Source organism: Sphaerodactylus townsendi, linkage group LG07, assembly GCF_021028975.2.
Source record: "Sphaerodactylus townsendi isolate TG3544 linkage group LG07, MPM_Stown_v2.3, whole genome shotgun sequence".
In the NCBI taxonomy this organism is placed as follows: Eukaryota; Metazoa; Chordata; class Lepidosauria; order Squamata; family Sphaerodactylidae; genus Sphaerodactylus; species Sphaerodactylus townsendi.
The window spans coordinates 90,918,820-90,936,975 of record NC_059431.1 but is presented as its reverse complement, the minus strand read 5'-3'; the positions used below and the strand labels follow the sequence as shown (position 1 = coordinate 90,936,975).

Here is an 18,156-nt window from a genome sequence, read left to right as displayed (position 1 = left end):
CAGAAAAGGTATTTGGTTTGCTTTCACTTTCATATTTAAATTCAGCTGCACATAGGGTAGCCAGATCCAGGTTAGAAAATTCTTGGAGATTGGGGGAGGGGGCTGGAGTTTGTGGAGGGAAGACTGTGAGGAGAGGGAGGACTCCAACAAAGTTTAATGCCTTTAAAGCAGCCATTTTTTCCCCAGGGGAGGACAGTTATAATTCTGGGAGATCTCCAGGATTCACCTGGAGGTTGGCAACCCTAGCTGCACACTTTGAACATTACCTACTGTTGTAGCTGCCTGGGTCATAGAAGCAGAGGGTGCGGACTTAGAGGAAGATTCTGAACAAGACAAGTGAATTTAGCATATGTACTTTGGGCTCTTTTCCAAGGGAGGAGACAACTTTCCCGTACCAGCAGTTTTCTGCTGATGAAAAATGAAGCTGAAGCACTCACCACTCCCAGTTTATCTGTCCCAGACCCTTCCTGTAATATGACTTTGGGTAACCTCAGCTTCTGTCACTGGCCTTCACTAAGATTGCCAGTCTTCAGGGGGGACCTGGAGTTCTCCAGGAATCATAACTGCCTTCCAGTCTACAAAGAGCTGTAGTTCAAATATAGGAAATGGCAGCTTTCCAGGATTGTATCTGGCATCATAACCATGTGGAGCTTCCTCCCAATTCCACCCTCCACCAAATCTCCAGGAATCTCCTAATCCAGAGTTGGCAATCAACATATACCTTCCCCAGTCTCTTTCATCCCTAGCCATAACACTGTATTAAAGTGTGTGAAAATGGACAGCATGGGAAGGCATTATGATCATTTATTCTTTTTGAGGCCTCACATTTCAGAAGCTCAGAGCAGAATAGCTTTAAGAATTCAGAGTAACGCACACTAATATCTCTTAAAAGTTCCCAAATCTTTCAAAAGGGTATTTTGTCTTAATGGCTTCATTCACTGAACTAGCAAGCAAAGACATCTTACTCAATGCTGTATTAATTCATGGGACAACGCTATTGATTTTGTACAGGTAGCTGAACTTTCTCTACTTTAGCCAGGGGTGTAACGAGGCAGCCCTGGGCAAACTGTAGCCCTGGGCAAAACCTGAGTTGGATGCCCCCCCCCATGGGCAGCCACTCAACTCACTCTAATTCCCAATTTTTTTTCTGGCACCAGTGACATTGGTGCCCTCGCAGTGGTGCATGTTTAGACATATCAGCACCAATATTTCAGCATATCATCAGGAGACTGTCCTTATGCTACTCCCCAGGTTTGGTGAGGTTTGGTTCAAGGAGTCCAAAGTTATGGACTCCCAAAGGGGGTGCCCCAACCCCCATTGTTTCCAATGGGAGCTAATAAAAGATGGGGGCTACAGTTTTGAGGGTCCATAATTTGGCCCCCCTGAACCAAACTGCACCAAACTTGGGGGGTGCAATCATCTCCAGATGATACCCTGAAATTTTGGTGCCGATACATCCAAAAATGCACCCCCTGCAGGAACATCCTAGAAATTTGCACAAGAATCTTTGTTCTGCATTGAGTTTTCTGCATTGCTGTCAATGGGGGTTGCAGGCTGTGGGGGGCACATTTCTGAAGGCACAGTCTCAAAACTTTCAGGGTCTCATCGGGAGACTGCCCAAATGATACCCCCCCAAGTTTGGTGCAGTTTGTTTGGGGCCAAAGTTATGGACCCTCAAAACTGTAGCCCCATCTCCTATTAGCTCCCATTGGAAACAATGGGGGATAGGCACCCCCTTTGGGAGTCCAATAACTTTGGGGAGTATCATAAGGACAGTCTCCTGATGATGGTTACACTGAACTTTTTTGGTGTCGCTAGCTGCAGGTAGGGTAGGGAACTCATGCGGTCCAGATGTTCAGGAACTACAATTCCCATCAGCCTCTGTCAGCATGGCCAATTGGGGCTGATGGGGCTGATAGGAATTGTAGTTCCTGAACATCTGAGAGAGTCATAGGTTCTCTACCCCCCCAAGCGCTAGGCCTAAAAAACTGCGCCTCCTGCAGGCTGTAAAAAATGGAAACCACTAAAATACCCCCAAAATCCAACTCCAGCATTTTTTTTGATGTCCTTACTGCACAAGGTGATGCCCTGGGCAGCTGCCCACCTTGCCCAATGGGCATTACGCCAGTGACTTTAGCCAAACCAACATTTCAGTTTTGCTAGCATGAGTAACACAGAATGAAACCATCTAAAACCAGCACAAACACCCAGAGACAGGAAACCAAACATTTCCAAATCAACAAAGATTCTCTGTGTTTCCTTGAGACAGAACTTTGATCCCCGCCTTTCTCCTTGCCATCTGACCTCTTCAGGAAGACATCTTGCTATGTGTGCAATGTGGGTTTCAAGAAACAAGATTTTCCCTTCCAGTTTGATAACAACTTTGGAAGTAGGTAGACATTCATAAAGGAAATCCGTGAGCCTGCCAGTCTTCTAGCAGTCCACTCTCAAAATGCATCTCCTTCCTTTCTGTTTCCAGGCTGTTAGGTTCTCTGAAAGAAACAGTCCTAAAGCATGAGTCCCCATTTTGATTTAAAAGTTTTCATAGATCTTAAGACCTCTTCTCCTTTATCATGCACCAGAAAGTATTGTCAAAGGGTTCAGTATGACACATGGCACATGGAAGCCCCTGTCCTCCAGTGATCTCAAAACAGTACAGTAAGAACCTTGTCAGCTAAATTTTTTAAAAAAGTTTAAGAATAATGTTTGCTTTATCGATATATGTCCCACAAAGTCAAGGGGTAGAAGACTCTATAGGGCCACAAAGGGCTCTGATTTGCCTTTTTTAAAGATGAAAAACAACAAGGGCTCTGATCCAAGGTTGAGTCAGTCTTCAGTGGTTTGGGAGCCACCTGTGGCTCTTTCACATTCCATTGTTCTCCAATGTGGCACCTGCCCCATTTTTAAAGCACTTGCCCAGTGAGGCTTGTGGGTTTTCAGGTTGTTCCCACCTTGAAAGCCACTGTTGGAGGAACTGGCAATTTGCAGGTGTTCCTGAGGTATAGGCCTCATGCTAGGGACGAAAGTAGATGTGGCTCCTTTGGCTGATGGTAATTGTGAATGTGGCTTTTCGTGAGCCATGGTATTCATACTCTGGTATTAAATGGTATTAAATGTTATTAATACCCCTTACTATCTCTGGCTCTGTGCCAGAGACAGTAAGAAATGTACTTCTTGATAAATAACTTCTGCTCAAAGACCATCTGGAGTGAGGAGGAGGCCGGAAAATTTTTAGCTGTTCATAAAACAAGGAAAGACAGCATCACACAAAGTCTGAAGTTCCAGTATTTCGCTGGTAAACACAACCATTATTTTATATAGATTCAGAGCAGCATTTCTACAGTGACATCCTTTATATTTTATATCCAAAGTAAGTAAGATGGCTATATTAGGACTAGTACCACCTTGGTGCCACTCAGATAATTAGAGGATTACCAGTTACAAATCAGCACGTTTTCTGGCTAGGGCTCTGAAGTGATCTGGAAGTCACCGGACTGAAGATGGTGATAGTTCTGTGAGTTTCCACCCTTCGAGAGAGGGGAAACCTGTTCTGTCTCCTTTCCCTGAGGTGGAGATTCCCTGCCACAATTGGTATTAGTGGATCTCAGAACAACGCCAGAAACACATTTATACACTGGTCCCGGACTTTCTGACTTCATGAAAAGGGAGCTAATACCATATTAGACAATCAGTCCCATTTGTTGTACTAATTGCATTACAGAAGCCGGGGGGAGTGTCTTGCTTTGCAGAATTGCTGCAATATTGTGTGCTATAAATGAACAAGCAGCAGTCAGTGCAGTCCTTTTGCTCTGTGGCTTAGATCCTTCAGAGTGTTTCATGACCAGAAATACTTCCGTCAGACAATTTCTTACCTCCCTTTTCCTGCCACAGCCTCAAATGCTTTCCAAACTCTGTATCTCCCCCCCTGTATTTCTTTTGTCCTGTATTTTTTCTTAGTTCTTAGACCTTTCTTGGTTTTTATGTGCTCTGTGCAATGGGAATTGTAAGCACCAGAAAGAAATGCTATTTTTCAGTCATTTGGAGCGTTACTTCCAATGATTGGTGAATTCTTTACAATCCTTTTTACCTTGCAATAGAAAGCCTCAAACATATTTGCAAAATGGAGGGAATTAGGACAAAACAATGGTCAATCTGGGCATGAGTGGAAATGTTTATACAATCAATCTGAAACAACAAACGCTACTCCAGAGGTCAACTTGGGCTGACTTTCAAAAGTAAAATACATATTTAAAGTGGTTCAGCAGCCATATGGATATTTTATTTTGTATTAAAATTCTTCCACTTGTAAGCCAGTTCAAGTACTATTTTAGTAGAAAGTGAGGGTATGTTAAATACATATATAACACAATTAGTGCCTTCAAGAAGGCCACAAGAGCAGTCAACTTAAAAGCAAACCTTTCAGACGTTGTATGGAAAACCCCACAGCAAATATAAAAATCCTTTTCAAAGTTAGAGTTGTCATCCCCAGTCTCAAAAAATACTCCCCTGTGAATGTGACTCAAATTATGATGTATTCTTCTCACATTCTCAAAGTTTCCTAAAGCCTCTGACCAACATCCTATATCGGGGCTGTTTGAGATGAAAATAATCTGGGGTTTGCCCTTGGACCCCAGAATGAAGTTTCAGTTAAAGTTAGCCCGAAGCCTTCAGGGCTGACTCTGAGAGCATCCTAGAAGTTCATCCTGAGCCTAGATAACATCCATCAGTTGTCGATGTTCAGGCACTGGCCAATTGGCCATATCAGCCTGACGTAGGAGGCTGATGACCGGCAATTGTAGTTCCTGAACATCTGGAGAGCCGCAGGTTCCCTACCCCTGGGCTAGGTAGAGAGAGAATGGGGTTGGATCCAACCAACGTTTTCACTCAGTCTACTTAATTCCCCTACTTATTCCAGCTCTCATTGCACATGCCTTTTGCCTATACAGGCCCCATGATTCCCAGGAGTGTTTTTGGTAGCCAAATATCCTGTCTCTTTTTTCACCAGGAGAAAAGTTGAATGGACTCCACTCAATGAATTGCCATTAGCAACCTAGTGAGTTTCATGATTGCATAGAGGGTTGGAACCCCTTGTGGCAACATGCTTACCCCAGTAACTCTGAAACAACATTTCTTTCCAATTATCATTGGTTTGGCAAGGAGAGAAAGAGAACCATCAGCATTCCAGCCTTCCCACTCACTCCACGGGATCTCTATACACTGAATCCTGTCCTATTTCAAGAAGTTCCATCTTCCAGCCTAGATTGTGAGTACCATGTACATTAATATAGAAAATCCATGCAACTGGGTCAGCCATAACTAACAATTGTTTTAGACAAAAACATCCTACTTTATTTTCAAAAATTGGGGGTGGGAGTTAACATCCCTAAAAGCTTACCAGAAAATTTGTGAACATACATGGTGGTAAAAAAAAGAAAAAGCAAATTCCTTAGATTTCAGGCATCATTTTGGGTTGATACAGCAATCACAATGGAGGCTAAGCACCTACCTCAAGATTCAGAAGAGAGATTCCCTCAGTCTGGTATTGGACCAGGATAAACATAAGTGACCTCTGCTCAGAGGCCTCACACCAAATCTCAAGGTGGGTACTTCAGCATCCATTGTGATCGCCATAGGATCCCACAATATTGCCTGAGAGCTCACAAGGCTTTACATCCCCAAGTGCCACCTGAAATCTGTGGTGGCAGCAAGGAAGCAGGAACAACAGCAAGGAGGAGATGAAAGAGAGAGTGAGCTGGAAAGGTTGGTGAGCAGGACAAAAAGGAGGTGAGATGGGGGACAGAGAAGCGGCCATGACTTAGTGGTAGAGCATGTGTCTAGCATGCAGAAAGAAGGTTCTAGGTTCAATCTCTGGCATTTCCAGTTGAAAGGAGAGAACTCCGGCAATAAGTGATGTGAAAGTCCTCTACCTGAATCCTTGGAGAATTGTTGACAGTCTGACTAGGAATGCCAGCTTCCAGGTGGGACTTGGGGATCCCCCATAATGACAGCTTATGTCCAGATTATGAAGATCACTTGCCCTGGAGAAAATGGATGCTTTGGAGGGAAGACCCTATGACATTGTACCCCACCTAGGTTCCTTTTCTCTCCAAACTCCATTCCCACATCTCCAGGAGTCTCCCAACCTTAATCTGGCACCCTTACCAGCCCCCAACCTCTGCCAGGGCCCATGAGGCAACTCCAGATTTGACAGAACTGACTGTGATGGACCAGGGGTTTGATTAGGTATAACACAACTTCAAATGTACTAAGGAAACAGCAAGGAAGATAGGAAATGTAAGGGTGGGGAATTAGATTCCCTTCCCTTGAAATTTCTTGTGGGTCCCCATACTGGCCCTGATATGGGTAATGAAAACTGCATAGCAGACCCACCAACAGAAGTAGGGCAACTCAGACAACTCCCTAAATATGCAGGAAAAAATAACTTTGTAAATTAATCAAAAAGGGGGAAAATGTTCCAGAAGGGTCTGAATGTGGAGAGTTGCTGAGTGTCAGTTAGGGGAAAGGCGAGAGGGGGGAGAAATAAGCCTGGTCAGCCCCCTGAAAGGTTAGAGCATCCCAGGTGGGGAGATTTTTGGGGGTGGATTGCAATTTCCTAATTGTTTCCTTCCTGCGATTGCATGTAGAAACTCCCTTGCCTGCTTGTATTAATAATAGTAAGGATATACCCGTGTCACAATTATTAGCTAAAGCTAACGTGCTTGTCTTGAGTTGATAATGCACTCTGGTCTGTGGGTTAATTATTTGCCTTCACTCTGTGTTTAAATCGAAATAGGAAACAAGAATAATTTGCGCTGTGGGTGAACTGTTGTCTGTTGTTGAGGCTGCTGAAGGTCACACAAGGAAAAGCAGTAAAAGTATTTTGTATAAATTCCAGAGGTGCGGTCCCCACCTTGGAACGAGGGTGGAGTAGGATTTTTTTTTTGCCCTCTCAGCAGCAACACCCACAACAGATTCCCCTCTTTCCTTTCCCCCACCTCTTAGGACAAGGTTAAGTGAACTTAAAAGTCTGCCAAGGGCATCGACTTTAATGCCTCCCTACTCGGGGAATGTCAATACTGCTTTCCTGGACTCCGCCTGTTGTATCTAGAGGAAGGCGGGTTCGTATTGTCTTCCACTACTCGCCCCAGGAAACATGATATCACACTTGAACAAAAGCGGGAAAGCTGACAGATCTACTGAGATGGGTGTGACTACAATACACACCTAAAGCAGTCAAACCTTATGGGTTGGCAGCATTGCAAGACTTGAGTTCGAATATGCATGTAGGGTCTGCCCACATTATCTTTTTACGCCCCCCTTCCATATTTGTTTGTTTGGCTTCTATCCTTCCAGCTTCTGATTAATTGGTATTTCCTTTAGCTTTTGTAGCTCAAATAAGTTAATGTAGCAATGATATTATCCAATCGAATACAGAGTGGATACAGATTCCAATACAGACTCCAATGCAAATGCTATGCTTCAATGGAGGGTAGAAAGGTGTACAGTGGTGCTCACATCTAGGCTACTTTAAAGTATAGCATTTTTAATAACTATAATAAGATGTTTTGAATCTGCACATAAAAGGAGTACCACCAACTGTTATGCCAGAGAAATATGAATATGAGAACAGCTAGGTCAATACCTCAGTATAGACTGAATTAGGTGACAATATGTGCAAATGTATTCCCATTTGTTATCTAATTTACCCTCACAAGCAGCTTGTCACTGTTATTTTCATTCTACAGACTGACAAATGAGGTTGAATAATAATAGACTGACCAAAGCCATTTTGTCCATTTATGACTATGGAAGGATTTCATGTCACTCATGTCCATATACAGCATATTATCTAAAGTTTTGACTGCCAGGTTTATTCTTCCCCCTTCTCCCTTTCCAAGTTTATCTTCATGTTTCAGTAAAGCCTGACCCAAAATAAGGAAAAAGAAGAAAGGGAGAATAAACCATACTTGTGGTAAAAAATATAAGCACCAATGAGGTGAACAACACAGGAAGAGAAGCATTCTTATTTTGTGTTTTGTTGTTGTATTTAAATAAAGAATAAACGGCTTCAACCACTAAGAGATTGCTTTTAATTTATTAGCACTAATCATCATAAATGTTGTACTGTATTAGCTATATTGATATAAACAAAGAATGATAATAGTGCTATCCTAAGCAAGTATTCTCACAAGTAAATCCCTCTGGGTCCAATAGGACTTACTCTCTATTATGTGTGCAGTCATTGTTATGTGTGTTTAGGATTGCAGTTTATGAAAGCCATCTGTGATGCAGTCAATCAAATAAAGTGTAGGTTGCACAAACTGTTAGTCCCAAGATGCTGCTAACTGGAAGAGTCACAACATTACATAAAACAACATAGCGATATCCAATATAACCATATCTGTGTGTACCTTTTGTAGTCCACAGACTTGGTACTGGTCAGCATCATAGAAACACGACATATAAGGAACAACACTGACCCAAATGTTCCCATAACCCAGATTAGTATCAGTAAAGTTATCAGCCTGCATCCAATTAAATTCTTTTAAAGTGTGTGAAGGCTGACTGAGCAAAAATCATTTTTGCAATAATATAGATCCAGGAAGGCTTTTCTGGTTTAAAATGGCTAAATAATTACAGAATTAACACAGAGTCCGGATTTGGGAAACTGATCCTTCGCAATGTTACACGAGTTAATTTATACACCCTGATGTTCCAGAATAATTAAAAGAATCTTACCTGATAGCATAAGGCTGAATCCGCAGAGAGTTAAAAACCTTACAAAAGTCCACGGATTGCCAAGTATATCCATCCAGTTTGTGCAGCAGCCTATGGAATAACAGAGGTCCTTTCAATGGCGCAACCCTTCTTTGAGGCACTTTGTTTGTATCGTATGGCAATGTAAGACCATCACCAGGGAACAGCAAGTTAGCTGCAACACTGGAGTAGGCTAAAACAGTCTCTGTGACTGTCTGAGCACAGGGAGTTTTAAGTTCCTTTTTCCTGTTTCCTCTGTAGATTAGGATGGGAAAGGCAGGATCTTAAAGGCATTATGTATCAGCAGGATTTCTGAGGCTGTACAAGTTCCATCCATCTAATACATCAAAACACTTATCTGCTGCTGTGGGGAGGGGGAAGAGGACAGCTCTTTGAGAACCCCACAACAGGTCATGGCCAGCACTGTCAGGAACAATAGGGACATCCTCCAGTAGGAAAAATTACGAGAATAACAAGCCCCCTCCGCCTATGCATGGTATGTGAAAATTTACTGTTCCATCTTTTTTTTCCGAATTCCCTGTCAGCTAATTACTCTCAGAGACACCACTTAAGCGATAAGGCTGCATAAAAGGCTTTCAGGATGAAGATTTTCTTCTCTTAATTACTTGATTTATCTGTTTATAAGTATAATTGCTGACATACATCAAGGATGACCAACTTCTGTATTCTTGGGAGCTCCTTTATACTCCAGAACCTGATCCAAAGGCAGAAACTAACAGGGTCTCTTATGGATGGTGTGGCCAGGCAGATTTTATAATAGACATTAACTAGAAGTAGGGACTTGACAGATACAGAGCGTAAGTGCTTGGATGATTGTAGACCGTTGCGGTTTGGAGTGGGGAGGGGAGTTGAAGAACAGACATGCTGAATTATCCCCTTCCCGCAGTGCACATTCACCTTCCCGCAGTGCACATAAGTAGACAAAACTAAACTCGTACCTAGCAACACTGGATCAGACCTTCACGGTAGCTACACTGGATCAGACCTTCACGGTCCATCCACTCCACCTTCCTGTTTCCAGTAATGGTTGGTCAGAGTCTACAGGGAAGATCTTAAGTGGGGGCCCAAAGACCCATTTTTTTCCTATATATGAAATTATGATTATTATTTTTTAAAAACTCACACTATGATTAAACTTTGGTAGTACCTTCTACAGAAATTACTTCAGGAGTTTTACCTGGCCTGAAGGTCACCTGTTGACCTTTTGGGATTCAATTATATAAGAACCATTAGGAATGTCAAAGATACCTGAAATCATGGAGCTTTGTCTTCTCCTACAGAACATTTAAACAAACCATCCTTCCAGAAAGTCAACATGGTTCTAGAAAAGCAGGAAGAATATAAGGCCCCTCCTGCACATGCATAATAATGCACTTTCAATCCACAATTATTTGCAAGTAGATTTTGCTATGCTGCACAGCTTGCATAGCACAAGTGAATTGAAAGTGCATTATTATGCATGTGCGGAAAGGGCCTATGAGTAAACGCAGGAAGCTGATTAACTGTGGAAATGTGTTGCATGAACAGTCATATTTCAGGTTTTATTTCAGTTCTGCAGAGAGGCAAAATGAGCCTCCTCTTTAATTCTTCTCCTCACCCCTCCCTTCAAAAGTCAAAAGTAAGAGTTGTTTAGTTTGGGAACAGTTCACTTCTGCCTTCCTGGCACTTCCTTGATGAATGTCTCAACATTGTTCTTGGTGGTGTAGCCACCTCTGTGCACCGTAATCTTCTGGCACATACAGTTCTTATGATGTGCTCAGCTTCAGACTGATTTTATGATTTCCGATGTACATCTACTCCATCTGCACATAAAATCTACATACAGATACTGGACTGATAAGTCTCTCACTGATATGTTCCACGGTGCCCTTCTAAAGCACTGCTTGGGAAATTTAAAGCCGCAAACCAAAAATATCAGTGCCAAGACATTTTGGAAAGAACTCCAATTTGAAGGAGGATAAACAGGAGCCTAGTGCCACTTGTAACACTTCCAAACATTTGCAGACAATCTCTACATCACACATATAAACTGCCCCTCTGGTAACAGTCTTCTTCTGTCCCTTTGAGCTCTTCACTGTTCATTGAAAGTAGACAGTGAGAAATCTGCTAGACCACAGTTTCCCCTTTGGTCACAATATCAACACTCAAGAGACATTGTTTTACAGTGCATATATTCATATTTCAAAACCAGACACCTGGAGTATTTGACCCCTAAATCATATTCAATGCACTAAAAATGCATTGTGGCCAAGTATGGCTTCGTTGATGCTATTATTTTTAAACTGTAAATTGCCCTGGGTTCGCTGTCAGTTTAAGGGAAGTGATATGAAAGTAAATCAATAATTACAAACAAACGAACAAACTAGGTATTAGTTTTGCTGTCTGGTGAGTCCCCTCTCACACGGAACTTTCAAGCACCTAGCAGGCCCAAATGCATGGCTGATAGGCTGCACTACAATTGTGTAGGCTTTTTTCTGTCATAAGAATGAGAAACAAAGAACTAAAAGTAAGATTTTCACTTTAAATTGTCCTTGTGTAAATTAGCAGATATTATTGCTTCTCTTGTTTAAATGTAAGAATAAAACATCAGATCATTTCAACAGCAGTTATTCCACACAGACTGTCTTCTTGCTTTTTTAAAAAAGCCCCAACTGCATGGAAAACTGAAATGTAACAAGACATGTTTCATCCTGTGAATTTTCTGATCGATGGAAGCAAATACAAGCCCTTTGAGCAATGGAACATTTGAGAAAAAGTAGGGTCCAAGGAGATGCTCTGAGGTATCCCATGAGAGATATTCACAACCATCCATCAGTGGGAGATACATTCATTATTAATTTTGTGAGCTTACTCAGGTGCGTGAGATTCAGGTGTGTGCATATGCAATGTTTCCTGAGTAGTATGATATTGCCATCACAGCTCAAGTGTACATAGTGTACATAGTGTACATAGACACTTTGTTTTTCCTATTGCACCACAGTTTTTGGTTTTACACCTAATCTTTACTCCTTACCATCTCATTTTCTCGTTTTTTTAATCACCTGTTTTCATTGAATTCTTTGTTTCCCCAATCCAGTGGTTAACACTTCTTGGGATTTGAAATATTTTTGAAAGGCACTAACAGGACTTTTTCTTTCAACAAGTCTACTACTCCAAAACAAAATTCTTTTTACTGTCTTGGTTGCATGACCAAGCAAGGTTTAAAGCCCTTTAAACAATGAGAGGATTTATAAATTTATGGGTATTATAGAGAAGTTGTAATATTTTTGCTCTGACAGAATTCCAGCACTTTGGGTAAGCTGATTTGCAGCACTAAACAGACAACAACTCCCCCTCCCCCAAAAATACAAAACACCATTCTTCTCTATGGAGTGTATAATTAATAGAGAATTCACTTCAACATAGTCAACAATGTCCCATTAAGCCTCCGTAAAAAGTACAGGTCACTTTTTCAGGACAGCTGGTAACCCTACATAGGATTGCACTGTTCAATTCTGCATTACAGTTTGTTTGCAGGCCAAAGTAGGTGCAACACTGGGAAGTTTGTTAAGAACTTTCCAAGGGAAAGAGAAACAATGCAGGGGTGTGATTCAGATCAGAGCAATGATGCAGAGACATGGACTGAACCCTCTCCCCATTTGTTTCTTCAATTGAAAAAGACCTTCCCTGAAACAGTATTGTTGAATAAGAGCCCAATCCACTGAGTGTGCATGGGTGGGTGAGGGCGGACTCACCTCTGGAGTTGGCACAGACTTGCCCTGGAATGAGTGCCAGTGCAAGGGGCAAATGTGCTGACAGAGAGGCCAGATACACAGCCTGTAACACAGGTGCCTGGGAGCCCCCCCAAAGCCCACTGGAGGCGGCAGAGCAGTGGTGCAGCAGTGCCATTCCTGGCCGCCCCAGGGTTCTAGATTGGACTGTAAGGTTCTTTTGTAGTCCTCCCTCTCTTCACCTTTTCAACTAGTAAAACCGAGTGCACAAAGATAAGGATTAAGCTCTTTCCCTCCACCGCTACAAAGCACAGCTGGGATTCTGTACAGCTGCTTTTTTGGGAAAAATGCTAGGAATTTATATTTACAGATCTCCCATCATCACAACTAGTACGAGCCTGTGTAATGTCTGAACTGTTCTCAATATTAAAAAATGAGAGGAACTGTAAAGTGAGTCCAGGTAACTAAAGGAAGTGAGAAAAGCACAACGGTTAAGAAAATAAAAATGATTTGCTTATGGTGGGAATCCAGCAAAAATCTGAACAAAGCCCTGTGAACTTTCTCTTGCTATCTTGCAAAACCAGGGCAATAAAGAGCCCTAGAGCCCTTATGAAGAGCAACAGGGAATTTCATTCAATGTGTTTATTCAGTATGCAGCTTCTTTCCATTGTTCTGTCAAACTGTGTTGTTTTAGCATGAGGGGGTTTCAATGGGCAAAACAAGTGGCTGAGAGAAAGGTTCCTGCGAGGATATTAGACTTCAACTTTACCTTGGTGACTCTCCCCCTCCACCCCACCCTGGTCTCTCACTGGAATAGCTTGAAGCTCTCTCCAAAAGGAAGGAAGAGATAGAAGTGGGAATTTCCCCTAGATAACAGATTCTGGTCTATAGAAATCCTGTTTTGTCTTATCTAGATACTGTAATATGAAAAACAGAAAGCAACAGATTTACGGAGTTACAGCAGGAAATAGGCAGTTCTCTAATGGAGGTCCAACTGAGCTTGCTCTTCAATGGAATGTGTTCTTACTTTCTTTGCTCAAATTCACTGAGGGCAGAATTAGATGCATGGAGGTGCCACTCCTCTATATTTCTTTCCCCCCTCTTCCTGGGAACGTGCAATATAACACAATGTCTGCAGCAACTTCATTACACAGAGAAGTCACATAATTTGTATTTTACCACTCTTTATATGCCATTAAAGGTCTTGTATTTGTTGTATTTGTTGTTGTACACAGAGAAATCTTTGCACAGAATAATGTCACATTGCATAACACTCTTATGTTCCTAGGAAAAGTAACAGTAACTTTGCATAGAATGGCTATGTGAAATGATTCTAGCAACAAATGATTTAACAGTCAGTATGAAGTGCAGGTGATGCTTCCAAGGATAACCCGAAGAATAAAAAACAATCTGAAAAAATGATCTACCGGTAGATTACATAGCTTTGAAGTCATATATTTTGGAGAAAAGCAGTGCAATCCAGAAAGGGGTGTGTATGACAGGGCTTAGGAGGCAATGTGACACTGGCTTAAATGCCACTTGCACTGATGACAGGGGATAAATTTTGGTGGTGCTGAGGCATTTGCATTGGCACCATGGAACAACATGGCAGTGTGATGCGCAAGCATCAGTCCAGACATGGTAGCGGTGCGCCTCAGGTGCAGGGCCTCATACCTGTGCATTCTTGGGGGCCCGGGCTGTTTTTAGTCTGCTCCCTGAGCCCCTCTGGGCTAGGATATGGCCCAATCATGGAATCCCATTGTAGAATAGTGAAAAAGGTTCCCCCATTGGCACCACCATGCCTCCATGGCCACACTTGTCTCTGGAAGCTGATCAAGCTGCTATCCAATGGGGCAGCAGCAGAAGGTGGCCAAGAGGTTACTCTCCATTGGGTGTTGATCTGTAAATGACAGGGCTGGGAGAGCTGGAGGGACACAGACAGGATGGGGGCCGGAAGTGGGGGACAGGACAGGCCATGGAGGGGCACCAGTAAATTCAATTCAATTCAAATTATTGGACTTAATAAGCTGCTCCTCCCCTTCTGGATTTTTACATACAAAATCCAGATAAATAATAAGCATTTTAAAATTTAAAACAATCTAATCAATTTGGTCCAGGAAGCAGTAACTATCCTATAGAGGTGTGCCACCATAGTATACAAATTAACAGAAGATAAAAGGGAAGGTTATAAAGAGGGAAAGGGAGTGAATAGGGAAAAGAGAAAAAGGAAAGATAAGATAAGAAGGGAAAAATAAAGAAAGAGAAGAAAATCTACTGGACACATACCTGCAGGCCCCCAGAAACTCTTTGTGCCACTGGCTGCCCAGTCCCAACTACTGATGTTTGCTCTGATAGGGGACATGTTCAAAAAGCAGACCCTTGGAAGCCCCATCCTGGACTTTTGTGCAGGGGCCCAGAATCACTCACCCAATGCTGCTGCTGCTTCTCCAAAAAGTAACAAGCTATCTAATTTAACAAGTCTGCTTGCTGAACAAAGTGGGGAAAGGGACCCATCTCCAAGACACCATCTCCTTCAGCCAAGGAGAATACCTCATTATGATATTTCAACCAACAGAGCAAAATGCTAAGGATTTAAGCTGGAAACCTCCATTTCCTCTTGTTCTGAGGCATACTAAACTTTGAAAAACAACGGACACTGGACAATACATTGCATATCTTTATTTGGTTATCCTTTGTTAAACAATTCTAGGTCATTTTGGGTACAATTCATACTTTCCCCTTTGGAAGTTTTATAGAGCGGTTACATACAAGGATATAAACATAAACAAACATTCTGGCCATTTGAGAATATGCCAAAGTCTTCTTATTAACTGGGGCTCTGAGTTGCAACTACAACTTCTACTAGAGTAGAGGATGAAACTTTAATATTGATTAAAGTAAGTCACTTACTAATCCATGCCAAAACATTGTAACGAAAGGTGACTTCACTTGACACTTTGCTGAGAATACAGTATAACACAGAGAAGAGCTAAGAATAAAGTGAAATTTTATAGGTTTAACTGTCCAGCAGATAGAAATATGCACACTTAAACATTTCTATTGCACTGTGGAGAAGTATCAGAATTTTCTACAACGGATTCCAGAACAGTAGTTTGGACCTCTGGCTTATGGAGGAATTGCCTGGTTTCAGGTCCTTGTGTTTTGTAAAGTTTCAATGAGAGTTTTATTATACTCTGCAATCTGCTTTGTCACATTCTTCACTATGGGCTGGTAATCACTTTCCTGACTTTTTGTAGCTATAACTGATGAAAAAAAGTTAAGGAAAAAGGTTTCTGATAAATATCTAAGTAACAGATAGTTAGCAAAACATTTGTAATGATTTCTTATTGCAAAAAGAACTCTGAGAGATTTTACTGTTTGATCAATTTACCAAGTATGTTAATATTCACTGGGACTCAATGTCTGATAAAATCCTCGCTATCATGTTGCAGAATGATACAGGTGACCAAATGGATGGGAGGGCTTACTTGAGGGTAATTGGGCTACCAGTGTGGGCTCTGTGTTTGAAGGTAAAGTAATACCAACATTACTTTATTTAACGACCCACTGGTGTTAGATAGAAAACACCAATTTCTCAGAGGTCAATACTGCTTCAGATTGTCAGCCACTTCATGCCACTAATTTGTGGAAAGAGTTTTTTTGCTGAAGAATTTTTTTTTCACACTCAATATCTCTTAAATAAATAAAACTGTATTACACTGCATGCAAGGGAGGGGAGGAAGGAGGAGGGGGCCTGGCATCTGGACATGGCCCACCCACCCACCCTAGAAGTTAGAAAGGGAGAGGAGGGAGGGGTGCCATGCAAAGGAAGGGGAGGGAGAATGAGTGAGGGGTGGCATGCAAGGGAAGGGGAGTGAGGGGAGTGAGGGAAGGGTGACATGCAAGTGAGGAGAGGGAGGGGCCCCAGCATCTGGACATGGCTCACCCACCCTAGTGGAGGGAGGGGGAGGGAGTGGCATGCAAGGGAAGGGGAGTGAGGGAGAGAAGGGAGTGAGGGCAGGCATGCAAGGGAGGGGTGGGAGGAGGCCCAGCATCTGGACATGGCCCACCCACCCTAGCGGAGGAGGGGTGGCATGCAAGGGAAGGGGAGGGAGGGGGTACAGCACATGTAAGATACAGACATTAATCATTTCTTCAAGTGTGCTAGCAATGTATTGAATGGTCATCACCTACAAGAAACTATTCCTTTTCTGTCATATTTTGCTTTTAGTGCTGGCAATAGCACAATCCAATCCAAAGTTTAACACTTAATATATTAAATAGTAAAGATTTCAGTTCCTACTTGACTCTCTTATTGGAATAAATGGGAGTTTAAACAGATTAACAGCTTTGTTCTGCAGTCAGGACTGACAGCTTGTGTTTATTCAGACGAAAAACATCCAATTGGTACAATTCTAATTGCTTTCACAGGAAATGTCAGTAATGATTTGCGATATCTGAGAATGGTAAACATATTGATCTAACTAGACAACACAAAATGAGCTCTCCATGGTATCTCCAGTACAGGGGCATAGCTAGGGAAAATAGAACCTGGGGCAGAGACTGAGTTTTCTGCCTCCCCGCCCCCCTGTGCCATTCCCCCCTGCGCCCCACTTACCTTAGCTGGCAGTGAGGCCTGGCGGGGCAGGACCGGGCAAAGGTGTCTGGCAGTGGTCTCTGCAGGGCTTGGCTGGGCAAGGCTGGTCCGGCAGTGGCCTCGGGTGGTGGGGTGTGGGGGCAATTTCCCACCACCACGTGACCTCAATGGTGTCTGCCTGGGGTGCCTGTCCCTACCCCTGCCCGTGGTAGCTACGCCACTGCTCCAGTAAAAGGGGACTCCAATAGTCCAGTGGAAGATGAGCACCTTTATTAGTTGGACCATCAAAACAATTTGTGCTTCTGAAAGTTAAACTAATGCATTTTTGAATTGATATTATTTACACACCTGTACTCTTTTTGACTACATTCTCAGAAAAAAATCCTGATGTCCAGAACTCTCTTGTTATTAAAATGAAAAGGATACATTCTTTCATCACAAAGTTATTTTGCTCATGGTGTTGCCACTTCTTTTCCAAATTTGTAAGCTGAAAAGTCCAGAATTGGAGGGGGGGAGGAGATTAATAACAGCCAAAATGAAAACCACCATACACCTTCACTTACTTAAGGAGAAAAAAAAATCCATACAATTAATTTTAACTGTTTCATTCTGGCAGGTTACAAAAATTAAACAGTACCTATTGCTTTTTATTCCCACTGATTTCACAGAAGAGAATTTAGCTGTGTCTTAGACAATGAGCAGCATAAACATTAGGGCAATGGACAAATCAGGACGACAGGAATGTGAAGTATTAAAAAACTGGCCGCAACGAATATAAAAAGTGAGGACACAGAAGATAATTATAGCAGTATGTGGGGACTATGATATGCATCTGGCATTAAGACTGGCACTTGATTCTTGTTATCTGAGTAATTACTGTTTCATATTATAAGGTTTATCATACAACATATCCTGACACCATATTTGAACCCTAAATTTTGAATTGATATTATTTACACACCTGCACTCTTTTGAGAACCTTCCTATTTACCATAGTTGGGGTTGCTATCTGATGTTAGAAGCTGTGACAGGAGCAGGTCTGTACTGAGAAGACTGGAAGAATGCTGGTTA

The 18,156-nt window shown here is 42.2% G+C and overlaps 2 protein-coding genes across 6 annotated transcripts in view; both read right to left on the bottom strand.

Annotated features, from left to right (window-relative positions):
- The window catches only part of TEK (TEK receptor tyrosine kinase), a 46,881-nt gene extending 37,859 nt beyond the window's left edge, over positions 1-9,022 (bottom strand). For both annotated transcript variants that reach the window (XM_048504762.1, XM_048504763.1), the window contains exon 1: positions 8,740-9,022. In XM_048504762.1, coding sequence (XP_048360719.1) covers positions 8,740-8,812 — 73 coding nt within the window. In that variant the 5' untranslated portion in view covers positions 8,813-9,022. The remainder of the gene's footprint in view (positions 1-8,739) is intronic.
- Positions 9,023-15,152: 6,130 nt separating this feature from the next.
- IFT74 (intraflagellar transport 74) overlaps positions 15,153-18,156 on the bottom strand; it is a 48,835-nt gene continuing 45,831 nt past the window's right edge. For all 4 annotated transcript variants that reach the window (XM_048503659.1, XM_048503657.1, XM_048503660.1 and 1 more), the window contains 2 exons: positions 17,512-17,572; positions 15,153-15,751 (listed from right to left, as the gene is read on the bottom strand). In XM_048503659.1, coding sequence (XP_048359616.1) covers positions 15,636-15,751; positions 17,512-17,572 — 177 coding nt within the window. In that variant the 3' untranslated portion in view covers positions 15,153-15,635. The remainder of the gene's footprint in view (positions 15,752-17,511; positions 17,573-18,156) is intronic.